Raw genomic sequence first — 14,849 nt, forward strand, 5'->3', positions numbered from 1 at the left:
TTGAGGAACTGCCAGCAGCTCTTGGATTTGACTGGCAGAGGACAGGGATGAGCTGAACTCTAAGAGCATTTGTGTGGCTTGATTTGTCATGGTTAAATTTCTAATTAAAAGGCATGTCAGTGCCAGGACACCGGCAGGTGCGTGTTGCTTATGAGAGCGTAATCTCTCCAAAGATGAGACATATTGCATTCAGGCAACAACGAGAAGAGATGAAGCGGAAAACACATGTTTGAAATCATAAATAGAGAAGAGCTACAACAGACAAGGATTGATTTGTGTAAGCTGAGAATTGCTTTCATTTGCGCAAATGACAATGCCTTTAACAGCGTGTCATATGCCATCTTTAGATTTGAAGTAAATAAAACTACTTCAAACAATACACTACCAGTCGAAGGTTTGGAATAATTTTTCATTACCACTTACTTGGCTTCATTTATTTCAGCAAAGACACAGTAAAACAGTAATTTAAAATAACCTCCTGTTTTGGCATGTTTCAATTTATTCCTGTGATGGCAAAGCTTCACGGCAATACAGCTTTTGCTAATATTCCATTTAACAAAATGAACGAATACACAATTGATAAGAACCATTATCAAATTATTGAACAACACTGAACCAGCATATTAAAAATGGGACACTGAAGACGCTTTGCCATCACATGACTAAACATTTTGACAATGGTTAAACTGTACACTTGTCATTTCAAACTTTTGACCGCTAGTGTATAGATTGAAAGTTGCTTTCTGGCTCCTTGCTCGAGGCTTTTATCTTTGCATGTCAGTGAAGGTGAAGGATGCCCTCTAGTGCCCGAATGCTCCAATCTCATGGTATTCAAGTACAAAGGGAAACAGATGATATTTCAGAAAATAAAAACTTATCTTTAATTGTGTGCAGGTTGTTTAGAAAGCCTCCGTCAGAGGTGGCAGGACTTTCCACTGACGTATTCAGACGAGCAGACAGGAGGATCATTTCAGTGATGAAATCCCATTTCAAAAGACAAAATATCAGCACAGTTGACATGATACAGGGAACCAGCACAACCGTGAGAGATCTACTACAGCAAAGATCTTTTTAATGGTCCCAAATATACCGAACAACTAAGAGTACACTCATGTAAAAGAAAAGAAAATGAAGATATGACAAAAATCGATCACATCTAGAGTTCCACTCAATCTTTAATCAAGACGGGCTTACAAATTTTCCAAAAAATCTGCAGTTTTGAAGGGCAAAAAAAGGGTAAAACTATCTCCCCCCACTGAGGTTTTAAAAACCTGTTCAAGTGCGGCTGAAAACGTCCTGAACATTTAAAGGCAGGTCTCTTATGTCATTTAAAAAAATGAGAGAGGAGAACAACAGAATAAGAAAAAGGAGGGAACTGCTGGCTTTGAAAGAGGAAGAACTTCCGCTGAGCCACGAGAACAACGGTGACATCTTAAACAATGATGACCCAGACTTCTTTGCTCTCTAGTGTCCCGTCTGGCCCTAGAAACTCAAACAAAAAAGAAAAACAAAAAAATAGAATCGAGAAGGGGGGGAAAAAAAAAAAAGAAAGAAAGAAGAGCAACAGAAAAAAATGGTTGAGAGAAAGGAGAGAAAGAAATGGAGATGGAGTCAGCAAAGGTGAGTGGTGGTTGTGGATTGGCTGGCCCAGTTCGGGTCATGTGAGGTCCTTCCCTGAGAGGGGGGGCAGTGTGTCCTGGTCCAAGCCTGGGACGCTCTGTGGGGCAACAGTTTGAGTGTCTGCGAGTGACTGACTGTGTGAGGTCTTTTTTTGTTGTTTTTTTTAACCCCCAGTACTTTTAGCTTTGTCGAAATTGATGTCTTATTAAATCCATTTTTGTTATTTTTTTGTCCAGACCACAGTTTCATCTCGTCTTCGATCTCTCCATCCGTTTCACGAGTCTCTCTCTCTTTCTTGCAGATTGGCACTTGGACAAACTCCACGTGGAGACATTCACCTTTTCGCTCCGTGACCTTATCTTCTCCCTCTCTTGCTCTCCCTTTCTCTGTTCCTCACATGGCACCCCTTGGACTCCTGCGGGGGGCTGCATTCGTTCATTTATCCATTCATTTGTGTATTCATTCATTTTGTTTCAGTTTTGAGTTCTAGGCTGAGCGCTGCAATAGTCTCTGGATGAAGCTCCCTTTGAGCATGACTGTGCTGATTGACGAGGGAGTGCTTTAGGAGCTCAGCTTGGACTTCTTTGACAGCGGAGGACTTTCTTCTTTACTCTCTGCGTCTTCCTCATCCTCGTCCTCTTCGTCGTCGTCGGGGTAGTCCACCAAACCCACCAGACCTCCCTGGAATAGGAGCGAGACCCCATAAAATATAAGGAACCGGTAAGAAAGGAGTTTCTCAGAGCATTGTTGGAATCGGGGTAATTACCTTAGTGGTGACAGCTGCCGTAGGGGGAGAGCTCCGGGCTCCTGTCCCGGGCGAACTTGGAGAACCAGGCGAACCAGGGTGGAGGGATGCGGTTGGAGGAGAGGACAGACTGGGCTTTGGGGAGCTGGAGAAGGAGAGTTTAAAACTGGGGCTCTGTCGTCCTGAGAGGCTCGCCTTCCCTGTCAGCACCTCCTTCTCTTCTGAGTCTTTCACTTGAGAAAGGAGAAGGGGGTAAAAAATTTATCAGAACTCAGCAAGCAATGTCAGTAGCACTGTTCAGTCAAACATGGGATCAAAGTAGTTGGTCATTAACATTATGCCACCTTCGTGTAGCGGTAACGTACGTTTCTTCCTCTCCATGAACTTGCTGATAGGATCCATCAGGTCCTCATCACTCTTCATCTTATCTGAGGGCGGCACCACAGCTTCACCGTCCTCCAGGTCTTCCTCGTCTGTGTTAAACCACATCTCCTCTTCATCTTCCAGCGTCCGCGCATCCCGGCGAAAACGATGATTTCTCAGAATCGACCGCATACTGGAGACAAGCATAAAGACACAAAAAAATATTCATTAAAAACAGTACTTCCACATAAAAGTAGGCCTAACTATTACATGCGCAATAAATTCAAAACATTATAAGCAGCAAGGGTTATTCCTAGCAAAACATTCTTAAAATATCCAATAGACAATGGATAGAAAGACAAGTGCTGTCAAACAATTTGCATCCAAAAAGTTATTGTTTACATAGTATATAATGTACATATAAATACAAATACATGCATGTTTTTTTTTTAAATCATTTTATATTAAATATTTATATACACAATTTATATTATAGATATATTCTCATAATATATGCTTACGTGTACTTATATACACACACCTTACACACTTTCTGTAAAAATAACTTATTTTGAATGCGATTAATCGCAATTAATCGTTTGACAGAACTAGTAAAAACATCATAATACTAATAGTATAGTGGCCAAACATTTTATTTTGGCTAAAAATCACAAGACAACTTTAAATCATATTTGTAAACAGTTCGATATAAATTTGGGAATTTATTTTACTAAAGAGGGAGATGCATATGACAATAATGGTCTGACATGACCACTAACCTGTCAAGTTTAGGGTTGTCCTGTCTTTCTCTCTGCTGTTCATATCGAAGCTTCAGTCCCTTAAATGTCTGAACATAGTCTACGTCCTCCAGGGCCTTCCAGTAGTTCTCTATAATATGAGCCGTCAGGGACTTCACATCCTCCTACACACAGAACACAGCAATTACACACAAAGTAAACGTGTGTTCAGGAACATTACGAGGTTTGATGATTAGATAAATGTACTCACCACTCTAACATACTCAAACATCTCTATAATGGCTGAGTTGATGAGGTTGTATCTGGATCCATTGTTGAGAAAAGCTTTGACCACTGGCTCAAATAGGAAGTTCCTCATTATGTATCTGTTATAAAACTCATCCTTCAGCCCAATGATTTTCCTCATGAAACGCAAAGCACCTGGACAAGAGAAATGAGTGGGAAAGGTACAGAGAGATTTAACAGCCAAGCTATAATTGATGTCTGTCAGCAGGGTAGTACTGCATGCTTGGTGTTTATCCAAAATAAATTAGTGCTTGTTAATAATGCTGCTGGCCCTGAATGCAGAATTCTTTGGCATGTGTTGAAATAACAGTGTAAGGGCAGTCATTATCAACAGAGCGATTCATAGTAGAAATGGATCAGCATCACAGAATGTTCAGTGTTATCGATTATGCAGTTTGAAGGCTGTGATGGTGGAAAGTAATTACTCCCCATAATCTGTCATTTGTCCAGTCCTACTTCTCTAAGTCTATAGTCTTTCCACATTTTTCCATACTTTCAGTATCAAAAATACTAGGTTTATCTAAACAGTGTTGTAATCATTAAATAAATCTTTTTTTTTTTTTTAGTTGAAACAAAAAGAATATATTTTTAAATGATTACATTTAGATTAAACATCTAAAATTCTAAACAAGATAACGCTTGCATTTAATTAAAATTGACAATCTACTGAAATTACTAACTAAAAACTATTTTTTTTAATAATATTGTAAAAAATTATAAAAGTTCAAAAAAATTATAAACAAAAAAAATTAATAATACTAAAATGTTATTTTATTTTTAAAAGTACAACATTTCTAAAAAATAGTTAGTTACTAAAATAGTATATAAATAATATTTTCAAAAATCATTAAAATTACTTGATCTAAGAACAAAATGTTTCTCTTAAATGGATAAGACCATGGATGAATGCATCAGTTATGGATGGTTTTTATAAATTTACAAAAATAAAACAAAATGAAAAAAATCATTAAATATTGTATGCAAAAAAAATGAGTACATTCATTCTGTTAGCAATTAAAGACCACATTTCCGTTATTCCCTAATTTTATATTCAAGATACAGCAGTGCATAAAAAAAAAAAGTCCTTTTTAGAAAAAAATATTAATCAGTAATATTGGCTGCCCCTTTTTCACATTTCAATAAGATCTGGATAGACAAAACCAAGAGTCCCACCCTCCAATATTTCCTGCTGAATGTTTAGTTTAACATGGATAATGTTGTGTGTGTGTGTACACTCACATAAGGCTAAGAAAGCATGTTGAGATGCAGTGAGCACCAGTACTCTGCGGAGGATGTCTTTGTTGATGATGTAGTTCTTTATGTGATACGTGTGATGCTCCACGCAGAAAGTGAGCAGCTCTACGATCAGAGCCAGCAGCTGACACGTCTGGAAATCATCTGACAAGACAAACACACACACAGTGAGAAGTCTGCAGAGGTCACGTCTTTAAATAGGTATGCAAAATGTCAATTGAGAAATGATTCAAAAGGCTGCCTACACATTCAGTCTGCAAGCATCCCACCAGCTTGTAAAAAATCTATTACCTTTGCTGGGTTTTTCTTCTGTGGTGTTGGCAAGAAGTGGAGCAGAGAGCACATGCATGCAATGTTTATAGAAGAAACTCAAGAACTCTGTCTTCTCGGTTTTCTGCAAGAAATCGAACAGAAGTGGCATGTTTTGCTACATTCTGACAATGAAAATCTGATACTAAGCATCGAATATTTATTGATATTAAAAAAAATGTCTCACATTAGCAGTTGCCAGCATGTTCTCTGGGTCCACTAGTGTCCTGAGCAACCCCATTAGCTGTACGGCTCCACCCAACTCTGGATCCGTGTCACAGATCATATGCTCAATGATCAGATTTATCAACAAAATGTCCTATAAAATATAGACAAGCAGTGAGAAAGAGAAGTAGCTGGAAGGCTCACAAGAGTCAGTAGGCATGTGACTTACATCGTCATTTTGCTGAGACTCCTGCATAACAAACTCTCGAACCATGGAGGGGTTGTACTCCACCAGGTAAGAGAAGATATCAGTGGCTGCTCCACGCACCTGAACATCATCCATGCCCTTTAAAACAATGCACACATGCATTTATAAATAGTCAAAGCAACCCAAAGTTACAGTCTTCATTGACAGCAAAGCTGAAGTTAGTTAGAGACCAGTGTATCTAAATGCATCAGCCATTCTCCATGAAATACCATCATCAGTAAACACGTTAAAATTATAAAAAGAAAAAAAGACAACTGACAGCAAATCTGTTCTTTGGAATAGCAAGAAAATCTTACAAGAATAACTTCCAACGCTGGCAGGATACCCATATTGGACAGCGTTTTGAAGAATGCGTCTCTGTTCTGTGGTTGTAACGTTTGTGAGAACGCACAGAACTCCTTCAGGAAATTGACCTGAATGTGACAAACAATATCATTTTTTTTTTGTAACCATTGTTTTGAGTAGGAGGTTAACAAGTCCATTTAGTAATGCTGCTTCATACCAGCTCATGCCGTTTATCGTCATCTGTGGCTTCATCAGTTAGCTGTGCAAAGAGCTCAGTCAAAAACTTCTCATCGTCCTTAAAATAAAAGCATCATAGAAAGAGATCTGGTTACATTTTGGTTACACACAAAACTAGTTTATAAATTCTGTGGGGGGAAAAAAAAAAAAATTACAAGTGAATGTACATAATAGATAAAATTGTACAATATTAAATTGAATATTCAAATACTTAAAAAAAAAATGTTTATTCACATTAATCTTTTCATAAACTATTTCTATAGAAACAGTATGATGCATCCATGCAGCAAACTGTGAGAACTGCAACCATGGATAATTCTGTTCAGCAAAATTCGGCACAATAAACCTGGTTCTTGATAAACGTTCATTTATACAGTAGTTGCCTATATACATTATCCTAATGTCATTTGAGCTGTAAATCACAGAGAGGCTTAAAATGGTTTCGCAACATTACTTGACCTCTAGCTAAATGAGGGTGACATGTATTTGATAAATGCATGTCAACACCAAGGTTAGACATGTGACTGATACTCTATTTTACTGCTTCGGCCTGTCATGGACATAAAACATTGCACCTCAAAAAAAGGGAAACCAGTCAAGCGAATCAAAACAGTTTGCGATTACGCTGCCTTGGGAAAGTACATGTAATTGCTCAGACAATCAACACAAAAAACTTTTAGTATCTATTGTTGGTTTATTAAACATCTATGAGACTGGATCCAGGCATTAATGAGATATGGTAATATTAAAACAATATTGTGCCATAAGCACATTCATCTGCAAAAATGGACAAACCACCATACTGAACTGAAGCTGTCCGGAGGTTGGAGAAAATAATCATCCAGCACGCCTGCCAAGCGTTTGTGACATCACATGATATGGCTCTAAAGAACATGATGGTGCTGTTTCCATGGCAACAAGCCCCCTCCCCTACCTCCAATCCCAGTATCAAACAAATCCACTGTAAGGCTTAGGTGAGAAACACATATCAAACCATTTCCACAAAACAACTTTTTAAAAGCCACAACTGAAGTAAAATCTAATGAAAAGGTCATTTCAAATATTCTGACTTGTCAATGCAGTAATAAATAACTCGTCATTGAGGCAAATACCATTGCCGATTTTCTACTAATTGCTTAAATGTGCATAGTGCAAGCAGTAAGCACTGTTATCTAGATCTGCAGACCTTTATTTACAGTGTGGAAAACATATGACCTTTAAAACAAACGAACCGAAGTACAGCCCACCATGTGCATCCCATCAAGAGAAATTAGGTGGTCTCAGGTAATGCAAACAGGGAAATATTAGCAGCCATATCACAAACGTGCAAAAATATTCAGAGCATTCTCTGTAAACAGGGGTTTCTGCTGAGGATGCAATGAATTTCAGAGACAATGCTGATGCTGGCCTGTCGAAAAAGCCACAGTTACACATAGCATGCCTGTCAGCGTACGTTACCTGCAAGATATGATGTTAGAAGGCGATGTGAAAAGTTAATCTACAGCTTTCTTCACCTAGTTTAACCCCTGAACAGCATTTCAACTCAACCACCAAAGTGCAAAGTTCACAAATGGTCACATATACACGGTTGAATACAAAAACCCACCTGCAGCATGCCAACAATCTCTACTTTGTTGAAGAATATGAAGGAGTGCAGGGTGGAGAGCATGTTTTCTTCAAAGACAGAGGGGGTGGGCAGCACCATGTCCTGAATATACTGCACCCGGTACGTCTGGTGAATCTTCTGCCGCAGCTCCGGATCTGAAATGGGAATGACCTCTTTAAACCGCGCCGTGGTGGTGAGGAACTCTCGATGCCGCCGTGGTTGTGGTAGCGATGGATCGAACTCCAGACATCCGATCACATCCATGATGCATTCTTCAGAGAACATGACTTCGAAGAGTGCTGTGCGGTTGAGGAGGAAAATGCCTTTGATGATGTCGTAGAGGTGATGCAGCCCTTCTCGGTTCTCCAAGTCCTCGCACACTCGGAAAAGCTCCAGCAGTTTGCGGATGTAGCCCTCGTTCTCCAGTGCCAGGGCCAGTTTTTCCCTCCTTAACGGAGAAGGTAAGGATGACGCCACCAGCTCGGCCACTTCCTCCAGCCGGGAGAGCTCACATGGTGGAAGTTCGAGACCAGGAGAGGACATGTCATCAAAGCGCTCCTCTTCAGACTCATCTATCAGCTCCTGGGTGATGTCTACAGAGGGGTCCTTTCCCTGGACCTGTAGACACAAAAATAAAAGGATATCAGAATAAAGCAGAACATACATAAAGAAAATACTATAAATGTACATTACGGACATCATCACCTGACATATTTTTTCCCAGATTTCATCACAACCAGCCTTTTCCTGGAAGCTGAGGGCCAGGTCATAGTTTTCAGCCTCGGACCATACTATCAATGTGTCCTTTAAAGACAAAACACAAAAAACATAAAACAAATATGAAAATAGCAAGTGATATACAAGCACTATCATACAGAGATCTGTAGTTTAATGCAAGAGACCACAGGAAAAACCATTGAGCTATTTTGCTTTCATAACATCTTTAGTAAAAAGAAAACATTAAAAAAAATTTAAAAAGTGTTTATGACAACACATTTTTTTATTATACTAATATATATATATATATATATATATATATATATATATATATATATATATATATATATATATATATATATATATATATATTTACATATTAATCACCTGACTTAATCTACATACACCAAAAACTACAAAAATTTACTTTTTCCAGACCTTTCTGAAAATGTAGTTAAAATAAGTGCTTAATACTAAACAAGTCTTAGCCCTAAAAGCCTACTGTATCATATTAGATTCCAAATGAACAGGAACAAAAGTAAAAAAAAAAAAAAAAAAACTGCTGTCCACAATCTTTGACATGCCACCTGATTGATAATTTACTTTTCAGCAGGTAAGAGGTCTTTTGGCATTATTCTAAAACCATCAGCCGTGATTCACCTTTGTGTCTTTTGCTTTTTTGTACTATTTTAATATGAACATTTACTGAACTGAAGCAACTTAGGTTTACTTTGCTACCCACACATAACTTTACAGAAAAACCATGTTAAAATAAAAGTATCAAACATGATACTTCAAGCTTTTAGGGGAAATTTGTATGCATCTCTCAAATGTTCATTGCATTGCATTATGGTTTGCACCCCACAAACAAATATATAGAACTCCAGTAATAAAACTAAGCGTTAAAAAAAAAACATCTTACAAAGACATGCTATTAGAAGATGCAAAGAGTAAACTCAAAAGTATTTATGCAAGTAGTCTGCAATAACATTATACAAGCATCTCATTGATTTAGATTGTAAGCTATCAGACTGGGATCTACTTTTTGTCCATATAAACGTTGCATACATAACATCTGCAAGTTTGAGCCTCTGAATGAATGATTTTTGCAATCCTTATCAAAAAGTTCAAACGTTACCGTTTTATTTTAAACAATTAGACTTTTCTGACTATTAATTTATATATCAAGCTTTACCGGGTTATTGTACATTGACTAACTATGGAGGCTTGGTGGTATCTATAATTCAGTACTTTTCACAATTAACCTGTGATGTCTTGCATCTTTATAAGACAAACATGTACTTGACCTTTAACCCAGACATTAAGAAGCACATCGTTAGGTTTACAAAAACACTCATGAGCTCGGTCAACAAAATGATGTCACATTTCAAACGCACCTGCTGTTTCTGATAGGCGGTGTTAGGGTTGATTTTGGACTCCAGCAGCAGTGACCCTGTTTTAAAGAACGGGCACATCTTACTTGTATAGTCAACGAAAAGTGGCCCTGTACTCCGTCTTTGTAATGTTTGTAAACCTACCATCACTTTCGGCGCGCACCAGGAGAGACATGCCTTTCAGTCTCTCCACGTAGGCGGATGACACATGTCCCGTCCCCCGATCATCCCACTGGCGGTCCTCATTCAGAGTGTACACTTTTACTCGTCTACGAGTGTCAGTCATCCTTGCAAGTAACTCTCAAGTAGGCTTTTGCCCTTGATTCAGTAAATCTCAACGTCCTCGGCGGCTTGCAAGGTGCAACAGAATCTGCTGTCAACTTCAAGCTGAAATATATGGCATTCACTGGCAAGCTGTCGCGAATCTGATGCAGTATGCTGTTGTGGGATCTATCACAGTAAACTTATGCAGTCCAGAAGAATTATTCTGACCAGTCTAGCGATGGTCAGCTAGCTGCTGTGTGCAGCCGAGACTCTCCACAACATACTCGATATTTTTTTTACTTTTTATGAACGGAACGACGAAAAAACACTCCTCCGATTCTAAAGGACGTGAGACAGTGAGAAATTAGTTTAAAACATGCAGCCAGAGCACGAACGTAGAATGAGTTTATTTTCCTTCGTGCCCCTTTACTTTAAGCTAGCTAGGCTATGCTAACGCTCCGACTAATTCAGTCAAACTGGGTTAGCGTAGCTAGCGCCTCAGCTAGCAGGCTATCTCCTCGCGCGAGTCATTTTAACCCAGAAACGTTGGAAACGCGCGCGAATGGACTCCAAAGACGTACCGATAACGCTATTTGATCATTATACTTGCGAGCGGTCGGTGAAAAGGCGGGAAGGCTCGTGTATAAAGCGGCGCGTTCATAATAAGCTAAGCTATATTTTCTCCAAGTATTCCGCCATATTCTGGCTAAGGGCCGCGGATGGACCAGCCAGTCTCTTCACACAGAGATAAACATTCCCCGATATAACTAATCGAATAGACTCGCTCGTTTCACTTTCCGGGACGGCGAATGGCCAGCGCGACAGTCGAGCACCATGAAATAGCAGCGTCTTGACGAAAAGTAATTATTAGCCCCACTGTGAAGATTCGGCCATCTTGGGTCCCCTCAGAAAGCCGCTACGGGGTTTCCTGTGCTGCAGGCGCAGGGCCGCCACAGTTTAAAGAAACAGTGCGCCAAAATGACCAGCACAAACACACTGGTGTTTCGTAACACCAAACACTCACTACTGGTAAAATGGAAAGGGTCATGGAGAGAAATGGGACTGAGGGTTAAAGTAATCGCGAAAACACGTGAACTAATGAACGCTAGAGCACAAGTAAAGAACATAAACCCCATACTCTTCTTGCTATTCTTTTGAATGTAATGCAGAGAACAAAGTACAGTGTACTGTATTTTCATTAACTCCAGTCATTATAAGTACCTATTCTATTCAACCAGTCTAGTCTCAGCTTTGGAATAGGGTTAACAGGTGACGAAATCCCTATATCATAACCAGTGTGGTCAACCAGCCATGCACCAGCTTAAATATTATGAAACTGTAAAACTAGCTGATTTACTAACTACATTTATTTGTGTTGCTCATCCATGCAAAATTTGCGTGATTCTGGATTGAGGCCTCTGTTAACAGTATAAGCTTATCTATCATGTTAAAAAATCATTTGCAAAAAGACCTGGAAATGTTAAAGTCAGCATGAAACTAAAATTCACCTTGTTTACTAAATTCACCTTAATGATCTCACTGTGAACTATTTCTTAATTGATGGGTTTGTTAATTTATCTATTTGTTAATTTTAACCCCATGATTTTTTACTGAAAATGTCCAAATTTGATTTACAATCCTGCCCCTTTCTCACAACTGACCTGAAAAAAAATGTTTTTATAAAATCTGCTTTCACTCTATCGATGGTTGGGTTAATGGACTGATTTCACTTCCTTTTTTATAAAAAAAAAAAGGTGTCACTTTAAAAAGATTTGAAGTTTTGTAATCAGCCTCAGCTGTTTCCTTAGTTGCCCAGTAACTGTAATAAACAGAATGCACTTCCTCACAAGTTGGCAAGTAGTTTCCAATAACATTGAAACTATTCAGTGGATCATGTAACCCAAACATGTGTTTCCAATACCAGCACCAAAAATATATCATTTCAAAAAGTATTGTTAACCTACTGGTCTCAATAACTACACTACAACTGCCAATGCCAACTTTAATATTTTATTACATGTGTTGATCATTTTTAACAAACCATATCAAAAGCCCTAGGAAAAACATTTATCTTAGAAACGATTTTGTTCTATATGCAAAACGAAGGAAAATAGTTAAGGATTTCAGAGAAGCATTTGTTCAACCAGTTTTTTTTTTAGAACAATTAACATTGTAGCTGATAAACAGGACATTCATGCCACAGTACAGTGTGCTGCTGACTGAGAATTAAAAAACAGGACAGTATGCTCACATACATTACTTAAATAGCTTTTTTAGTATTACTCTGAAGCAGAACTTTTTGTGTAACACTTCAAATGTTTTTATTGCCAATTTAGATCAATCTAATCCATCTGTGCTGAATACAAGCATTTAATTACTTCAAACAATCTTACTGACACCTAATGTTTGAACATTAGTGTATGTTAAAAGGGAAAAAAAAAAACAGTAAAAAACTGACAAGATGTGTGAGAAGATTTTTATTATTTTCCAGTGGTGACTACTGGACACATACACAAAACAGATAGGGCCAACAAAATCTGTAACAGCACCGAGGAAAAAGTTGAACCATCTCCATAATCTGAAATGTGTGTATTTTTACTTTACTGAATTAAAGAACAATTAAATCACAATTTAAAAAAAACAACAAAAAAACAAAACAAGAATACATCAACTGAGAGGGATTGAAAAAAATCCTTAACCATTTCCCTCCCCCAATCTTACCCTTTAGTCTGATAAATATCCGAGTCCCTAACTCCGATTACAAAACGCGATTTAAAATGCAAAATATTTTCACTCTATGCTTTGACGTACTGACTGAATAGACATGCATTCAACAAAATCTGAACTAAGCAGCATCACTTCACCACTTGGATCATCTAGGTTTGTCCTGTGATGTAGCGTAGTTCTGACAGAGTTGGGGACTAGCATCAGAAATAATTCAGCCATTTACACTCCTTATTTTCCCGCCTGCTGGGCTTGGCGCCTCAACAGCACGTAGATCTTTTCTTTGATCCAGTCTTTGTTGTAGGGCTGGTAGGTCTGTGTGTCTGCCCTGTACCTGTTAAAACGACCAGATAATTGGAAAATTACTACATTGTCAAAAGCATTTATGCTCTTGTACATGATCCACGAGATGCTTTACTTACACAAGACAGCTAAGGTCAGCAAGATCATCCACAAAGTCGAATAACTGGCTTATGTCATATGTGATGGAGGGACTGTTGGGGTTCATCCTCTTCAGATGCTCTTCATACATCTTACACACTCCTTTTATTAAAAAGAAGGAACTCGTTATTAGAACTGTTCGTAACATTAACGTTGGCTTTTATAACCAGATTAACTCTTCTACCTTCCATGCATTCGTTGACAGACTCGTAGTCTGCATACGTTCTGCCTTCTGGTCTCTTGGTGGGCTGCACCAGCAGAATTGTGTGAGACTGAAAATCAGAAGAAAAAAAGCAAGTGTTAATAAATACTACATGCATATTGACTCGTTTACACATTTTAGAGAACAAAAAACGTAAAACCACTAAACATGAATACATACACTAGATATGACCCAATTATGTGGAGCCCCCTACTGCCAGTAACACAGCTTTGACTTCTAACAGTGAGATTAATAGAGCATACATATTTTCAAATGGATGGCATCTTAATCTGACATTCAATCCAGCCGTCCCTGTTTGGTATATGAACTAAGTAAACTTAAAGATAACTCAAACGGAATCTCTGGCGTAAGACCCCGAAAACAACAGCTGTTGAGCTCCAACCCTCCCCCAAAAGCAAAACAGCCTAAACGCTTCTTACAAATGCAGCTACTACGACGGGAAGACGTACACACAAATTTAAGTCATATTTATATTAAGTGCTTAACTTTGTTGAGGAAAGTCTAGAAATATTCCAGCAGGCATCACAACTCGTTCATTTCGTGAACGGTGGTAATCTCGCTACACCGCTGCTAGCTGCGCGCGTTCACTTACTTGAATATTTCTTCAACGTGTCAGCGCAGCCGACGAAAGACGACTTTTAGACCAGGCAAACATCTATATTATACAACTGAATACAAAATACAGCAAAGAAATGCTTACCATATCTGGTTCTGGTATGTAAAAATCGCGATGAAGACTGGTAACCGCTGACGGCTAATCACGGAGAAGACGCACAGAAAGAACAGAAATGTGCAACGAATATCCACTTCCGGTTTAAGCGGTGACGGGTTGCCGTTTCAGAATTAAAGTCTTGTGACAAATTTGGAGAAATTCTCAGAATTTGTTCCCTTAAAAGCTATATTATGCGTTTGTTTGTTGTTTTGCAACCATTTCAACATTGAATTGTGCTGGATGTATATAGCCAATGTGTACTGTGTAGACTTATGTTTTTTAATATCATACCTTGTAATTTTTTATTTGTTTATTAGCGTGACTTTGTAACATTCTCTTGGACTACAGACAACAAATAGCATTTTAGGCTAACTCTGGCACATGTAGCATGCTTATTAATGTGCACTATTCCTTTAAAATAAAATATTTTTAAAAAGCTGCATCCAAGACTGTCACATTTTGTACAAGAGCATTTGAAA

At 38.4% G+C, this 14,849-nt stretch overlaps 2 protein-coding genes across 3 annotated transcripts; both read right to left on the minus strand.

Annotated features, from left to right (window-relative positions):
- Positions 1-857: 857 nt before the first annotated feature.
- smek1 (SMEK homolog 1, suppressor of mek1 (Dictyostelium)) lies at positions 858-11,202 on the minus strand. Of its 2 annotated transcripts, none has more exons than XM_043219275.1 (15): positions 10,151-11,202; positions 10,010-10,065; positions 8,601-8,699; positions 7,896-8,513; positions 6,270-6,347; positions 6,064-6,180; positions 5,729-5,845; positions 5,522-5,653; positions 5,317-5,419; positions 5,011-5,169; positions 3,737-3,906; positions 3,508-3,650; positions 2,710-2,921; positions 2,387-2,598; positions 858-2,301 (listed from the first exon to the last, which is right to left on the minus strand). In XM_043219275.1, exons 1-15 carry the CDS (start codon positions 10,290-10,292, stop codon positions 2,182-2,184), a joined length of 2,478 nt encoding a protein of 825 aa, XP_043075210.1. In that variant the 5' UTR covers positions 10,293-11,202; the 3' UTR covers positions 858-2,181. The 2 variants fall into 2 exon arrangements, with proteins under 2 accessions (XP_043075210.1, XP_043075211.1); XM_043219276.1 differs by having other exon boundaries at positions 1,158-2,301; positions 2,731-2,921; positions 10,151-11,201.
- A 1,530-nt stretch (positions 11,203-12,732) lies between these two features.
- On the minus strand, positions 12,733-14,514 carry erh (ERH mRNA splicing and mitosis factor). Its single transcript, XM_043220607.1, has 4 exons — positions 14,359-14,514; positions 13,620-13,707; positions 13,417-13,537; positions 12,733-13,328 (listed from the first exon to the last, which is right to left on the minus strand). Exons 1-4 carry the CDS (start codon positions 14,359-14,361, stop codon positions 13,226-13,228), a joined length of 315 nt encoding a protein of 104 aa, XP_043076542.1. The 5' UTR covers positions 14,362-14,514; the 3' UTR covers positions 12,733-13,225.
- Between the last annotated feature and the right edge of the window lie 335 nt (positions 14,515-14,849).

The sequence above is a fragment of the Puntigrus tetrazona genome, chromosome 20 (assembly GCF_018831695.1).
Source record: "Puntigrus tetrazona isolate hp1 chromosome 20, ASM1883169v1, whole genome shotgun sequence".
In the NCBI taxonomy this organism is placed as follows: domain Eukaryota; kingdom Metazoa; phylum Chordata; class Actinopteri; order Cypriniformes; family Cyprinidae; genus Puntigrus; species Puntigrus tetrazona.